General features: G+C 47.2%; 1 protein-coding gene across 1 annotated transcript in view; it reads right to left on the bottom strand.

Moving 5' to 3' along the window:
* SKI (SKI proto-oncogene) overlaps positions 1-5,673 on the bottom strand; it is an 8,820-nt gene extending 3,147 nt beyond the window's left edge. The window contains exons 1-6 of the mRNA XM_010082481.1: positions 5,575-5,673; positions 4,701-4,826; positions 4,245-4,360; positions 3,511-3,788; positions 2,244-2,545; positions 31-261 (exon numbers count right to left, since the gene is read on the bottom strand). Coding sequence (XP_010080783.1) covers positions 31-261; positions 2,244-2,545; positions 3,511-3,788; positions 4,245-4,360; positions 4,701-4,826; positions 5,575-5,673 — 1,152 coding nt within the window. The remainder of the gene's footprint in view (positions 1-30; positions 262-2,243; positions 2,546-3,510; positions 3,789-4,244; positions 4,361-4,700; positions 4,827-5,574) is intronic.
* Positions 5,674-6,150: the final 477 nt, after the last annotated feature.

Below are 6,150 nucleotides of genomic sequence, written 5' to 3'. Positions count from 1 at the left end.
GGTGGTCCTGACACCAAGACAGGGTCTTACCTGGGCTGAGTACTTGGCCCGGAGCCTGCCGGCTTCACAGCCCTTGTCGCACACCCGGATCTGCCTGGCTTGTTCCAGTTCCCTCTTCAGTCGTATCCGAGACTCGTTGGCTTCCTTCATTTTCTTCTCATTCTCAGCTCTCAGACGTTCAATCTCTTTCCTTAAGTTGCGCTTCGCCTCTGTTGCTTCTCTCAGTTTCTCTTTCTTGGCCACTCTCAGGAACTCCAGCTCCTAGAATACAAAAGCCGTGAACTTGTGAGAACTGGGGAGCAGAGGCCGCGTAGACCTGCAAAGGCAGCGATCCAGACTCAACGCCCACCTTCTGTTGGTTATAACCAAGAAGGCTCATGCCTAAACCTCCTTCTGAACTTTCAAGCTTTTCTCCTTTAAATGAACATGAGATCCTGTGCTCAAGCACCCGGAATTCTTGGATAACAAAAGCTAAATGCTACAGCCACATTTTGCTTTGTCAAGCAGAAGAGCTGTGACCATCTGCGACTGAATAAAGATGAACTGCGGTTGGAGAGAGCTCCCACCAGTGTGCTCGGAGTCTCAAACAAACCAAGTGTAATGCCTGCAGCTTAACTGAAGACCCCGAAGATACACACCGTTGTGATAAACGCCACTTGTGAATGCCCTTGTGGACAGCAAAGCTGAACAGGAATGGTTACTACCTGCTGAAGAAATCAGTCAGCAGTTCCATTTTATCAACCCCCCAAAAAATCCACTTAAAGTATGAGAAAAAACAAATTGTGTCTCTTCTTTCTAACTCCAGGCAACTGCTTTGCTGGAGGTGGCCGGCGTGTGGCCCTAAGCCTCTTGGCAACCAGCCAGGGGACTGCTCTGTCACAACATCTGGCAAACCCCAGGCTAAACCTTGAGCTAAATCGAAACCATGCTTTGCTCTGGAAATCGCCGCCCTCACGGTCCAGATTCTTAATAGGAGCTGCGACCCTGAGATCGCAAATCCAAGGGAGAGCCGTTCATTGGAGTGATAATGGTAAGGTCATAAGCACAGGAATGTGGCTCACTGAAGTTCTGTCTCCTAAATGGTTAAATTAGAAACTAAAGATTGATTTTATTTTTTTTTCCCCCCAGAAGCAGCATTTCCTCTCTGTCAGAGTCAAACCCTCACAGCAACGTGTTTCTGTTAAGTAACGCCGCAGTCGGGTCATGGGAAATTCACTCTTTTGATAATCTCACTTCCCGGCCAGGCCATTGTTAGCGCAGCTCTGCCGCTGGGCGCCGGCACACACGACTTTGTGTGTGGAGCTGGAAACCCTCAGCTGCCCGCGACGGCCAGGCACCGCCCGGCCCCTCGCTCTGACACGGTTCACGCCTCCACACTCTGTGCTGCTTCGTGTCGCTCCTGCTTCCAGCACACCCTGTGTGTTCAGTTTAGATATTTAAAAATCAGCTTTAAATAGATATTACTGACAAATATTTACTTTTAAATGCATAAAATAAAACATATATTTACTGCAGCACAAGGGAACAAAGTGATTTGCTCAAGCAGTTCAGGTGAGAAGCCAGCGCTCGGGCTCCCCTGGGTCTGCAGCTGGGACGGAACAAACCATCCTCACCCCAGCGGCACAGAAACTGTCCTGCTGCGCTGCAGCTCTTGCAGAAATTTCAGATGGCAAACTTCTGTTAAAATTCTAATTGCAATCATATCTACGCACGGAATACAATCGCTCTGTCACCTCCTCCTGCCCACCAGCAGAACACGTGAACCTACCCCGGGGTTGGGAGGATCGGGGGTTCTGATGGGTTTTAAACACAGCAGCCACAGTGCAGACAGGTCACATCTGTGAGCTGCTGGCCTCGTTTCATCCCCCACAGAAACACAACACCCGGTGCTACCTAGCACCACTCCATACCCGCTCTGACCAGCAGCATTTCTAAACACAGCTAAAGCCTCTGTAAGGACAGAAACGTTTCTAGTTCACTGAAATGAAACAGAATAAACTGTGCTGGACGAGAGGAGTTTGTCAGTAACGAGGGGACGTTGAGTTTGGTAACCGTGGATTTACACCGTAAGGCAAAACAGGTGGCAAGCTTAAAAATGCAGGAACGGTTCCTGTACCCTCTGGTTTCCCGACCCCAGGACAGGCTGCTGCCGCTTGGCAAAGAGGAGGCAATTCTTTTTTACAGGAGATCACCTGAGGGGTTCTACCTGGAAGAGGTAAGAGAAAGCCGCTTCCCAGCGTTACCTGATGGAGACTGCGCTTGGCTTGCAAGGCAGCATTTAGCTTCTCTTCCTGCTTCACTCTCATTTTAACAACTTCATGAAGGAATTTTTCTTTGGCTTCTTTTGTATCCAGGCCACTGTCCAGGGCCTGCCTTAGGTGCTCCAGCTCAGCTTCCAGCCCACTGCTGTGAGAGTCAGAGTGCGCGGCAGCCTCGTAGGAGCTGCTGACTGTGACTGGGGCCTGCATCCCCGGGGAGCTCATGTCCTTTGCGGAGCTGGATGAAGTAAAGGATGGGGAGGAGAGCGAGGATAAGGAGGAGGTGACTGAAAAATAGAAACATCAAAAATTAATAAAAAATGTCTAAAATGTAAATTAAAAAATGTCTAAAAAATAACTCAAAATATGCTGAGGCCTTTTTGTACAGAGGAGATACTCAATATTCAATGAAAAAATGGAAGAAAGAAAATATTTGTTTTATACTTTGATACTTGAAATGTGATGAAGATGCAAACCTGACTGGTTCAGGGACCAGCTTCCAATTTGCTTGAATTGTGACTTTGGAATTTATGTCACAAACTTTTATCCATAGGCATAAAGAAAAGATTTCTTCAGGGAAACCTACATGACCCTGTGGTTTTCAGCAGATAAAATTTCTTCTTTTTGCATAAACTGCATGCACCAAGGACCGAACATACTGAGGGCAGCAGGAGAATTATCTAGGTGACATTAACGAGGTGTCTTCCTTCACCCTTCACCCCACTACCGGATACTGGTTAAGAACGCGCTGGCTCTTGATCTCTGCTCTATGCATCCAGCTCCCTGGATGCAGCACTGAAACCGTGTGACCACGTCGTTTGACACAAAATTCCACACTTGTGTGTGTCTGCACTCCAGAATTTTTACAGGCTGTTTGTATGTAACCTACAAAGCTTTTAGAGAAGGCTGGTGATCAGACAGCAAACCGTCCGTTTGGCGTGACCACCACATGCATTTTGTCCTCTGCACAACCCTCGCCCACTTTAATGGAAGAGTCGAGGCTAGCGTGCACCCACGGGTCAGGTGCTTCAGGCGGACGCACATTCCTCTCCCAGGAAAACACCCCCCAGCTTCTGTTCCATTCTTGGTTTTCATTAGTACTTAGGGCTGTATGTTTTATACCCCGTTGAGGTACTGGGCTTCCAGAATTATATTTAAACAATAACACAAGCTGAACAGCTAACTCCTGTGGGCTACTGAGGGAAATCCAGCACCAAGAACAAAAATAAAGGCAGATATAACTGCCACTTACATTCTTCCCTGGTTTCTACTTCAATTTCTGCTTCTGATTCCTTGTCCTCTTCAGCGGCAGTAACAGTGGCCGCAACCGTGGCTGCTGGTTCTGGGACAGTTGTGTTGTTCTCTGCAGCAAGTTTTCTTTTCCGTGGCTGGACAGTGGTGCTCAGCGCCTCGCTGCTCCGCGATACTACGGTGGCACAGGGGGGGTTACTGACGATCTTCTGTTGGGCTGGAGGTGCCAGCGCCACATTGGGGGCCACTGCATTCTCAAAGCTTTTGTAGGAGTAAAAACTGTTTTCGAGGGGGAGGCAAAAGGAAGGAGAAAAGAGTCACACTCTGGGCTTTATAATGCTTCCCAACCCATGTGTGACACTGGAGTGACACCGAGCTTCCACTGATTTACACCAGCTAAGAATCCACCCATATATTTGCTTACTGTGCTGCACTCATGTAAACGTGGAGATGATTTATGCAGCTCATCTGAAGAGTCTAAAGTTTCAGACTTTCATGGCATGTTTCACCTAAGAAAACCTATTTAATGAATGCACAAAACATCACTACTTTTTTTGTTTCCCTTCTGTAGAGGAAAACACTGCAGCTGCAAATGCTTTTTAACCCGATTCTGGTGGACTGACAATGACAAAGCCAGCAGTTCACCGTGCAAGGGAACAAACAGAAAGCAACTTGCTGTCAAATACACCTCCACGGTTGCTAACCTCACTCTCCCTTCAGTTCGTGTCTCCCTACCTGTCTCGGATCAATGCGGGAAGATGGGTTGAGAGCTCTTTCTCGTTTGCTGATACAGCGGGGGACCAGGGCCGGAAAGCTGAGAGACGCTGACGGGGATGGACACAGCCAATGCTCTGGGAAGGAGAGGAGAGAAAATAAAGTAAATACAGTCAGTCCTTTAAACTGTAATGACCACGGAGTGCTAAGGATGCTTTTCAGTACACATTCTGTTATCCCCCACTGGCTAGGACCCACTTAGCAGATTTCTCTGGAAGAGGTGAACTATGCTAACGTAAAACCTCACGTTTTTTCTTTGCCAATTAGTTACATGTAGTTAGTAGAGACCACAAAAGGCTCCTGGGTCTCTGTCAGGATTCTTGCACCTCAAAGGCATGAAGGAATTTTGCTTACTTCAGTACAGGGATGCTACATGCTATTTTCACCTCTTTTGATTACAAAATATTCAGCAATCACCTTATTAGATGAACTGGATAAGGACCGTAACCAACTGGACTGTTTTTCCTTCTCAGTAGAAGCTGGAGACTGGGAAACAGAGTCATCTATTTTGGGCTTTTTGGAAGCAGGAGGATCTGAAGGGACCTGAAACAAAGACAGGCAGGAAAAATCAAAGACAGAATTAGTAATTTTGCAGTCAGCTTAGAAAAAGGTTATAAGACAAAAGCAAAGTTTTTATTTAAAAGAAACAAACACTATGTCTTTTTTCTGTGATTTTAAACCTAAGGAAAAACAAAGACGTGCAAATAAGGGACAGACACAAACTATGACATAATGCAGCTTCATTCCTTCGTTTAAAACACGTCGATAAGGTGGAGATGGTGCAGGAGTGGCAGGCAGCAATAACAGAGACATCCACACCACGCTGGAGAGAACTATCTCCTCTGATTATTTTTGTATGTAGAAAGGTAAGGTTTAATCTGGTTGCTGAACTGGAAAGATTATTTTAAACGAGAACAGAACAGACTTTGTTATTCTGTTTGCAGTGGTTGTTATGCCGATGACTTCACTACCCCACAGCTGCAGTGGATTCTGGGGGTGCTGCCAAGAGCTGCTTTGCCTTTTCCACAAGTGGCTCAGCTTGGCCCATAAATCATCCTCAAGCATAAGAAAGCCCTTTGGCAAGCAAACCCCCTTTCCTTCAACACTGTGAAGGAATAAAATTCCTATAGTCCCAGCGTGGCTTGCAAAAAAATTGGTAACTACTGGTTTAACTGGTGCAGTGGGAATACCAGCTTGAAGCCTTGCCAGTACAAACACATCTATCAGCAGGGAGGGAGAAGGTTCTGGACCTTACGCTGCATCACCACTAGAAATAATAAGAGAAACACACCACCTCCGCTTCTGCTCCTTTTTCTTTCTTTTCACAGTTCGAACTCTCTGCCTTTCCAAACTCCCAGTCAACCTGTTCTAAGTCAGGTGGCAGAGCCATGCTGCAATAGCTAGTGATCACTCGTATTTGCTTTACATTTTGTCATCCTTACACCTTACTGTGATTTTTGTGGGCAAACAAGTATTTATACAGGTGTGTCTGTAACACACGGGCATGGAAACACTTGGAGAGCCTGAGACACTGCAGAGCAGCTCTATCTGCCGAGGAAAGACAGGATCTTCCTTGCCAGCGTCCTGTGTTCTGAAAATCAGTCCCCTTCAAGGCATCTGAAATTGGGAGACCGCTTCTCCAAATGAGTATTCACTCCTGAAAACTGGGATCTAGGACACGAGGAAGCGAAAGCAGGATTGTCGGAGCGCACCTCTCCTGACTCCCAAGGGACTTCCAGGCAACCCGACAGCTCTGGGACCAGCGCAACGCCAGCCCTCCCGCACACCTGAATTAGGAGGAAATGATGGCCTCGTGTCCGTGACCAGCCTACTCCGCTCACGGAAGCGGGGCAGTAGTGTGGAACCA

Source organism: Pterocles gutturalis, unplaced genomic scaffold, assembly GCF_000699245.1.
Source record: "Pterocles gutturalis isolate BGI_N339 unplaced genomic scaffold, ASM69924v1 scaffold35094, whole genome shotgun sequence".
Lineage (NCBI taxonomy): Eukaryota > Metazoa > Chordata > Aves > Pterocliformes > Pteroclidae > Pterocles > Pterocles gutturalis.
The sequence above is the reverse complement of the archived record's forward strand: the minus strand, read 5'-3'. Positions and strand labels throughout refer to the sequence as shown.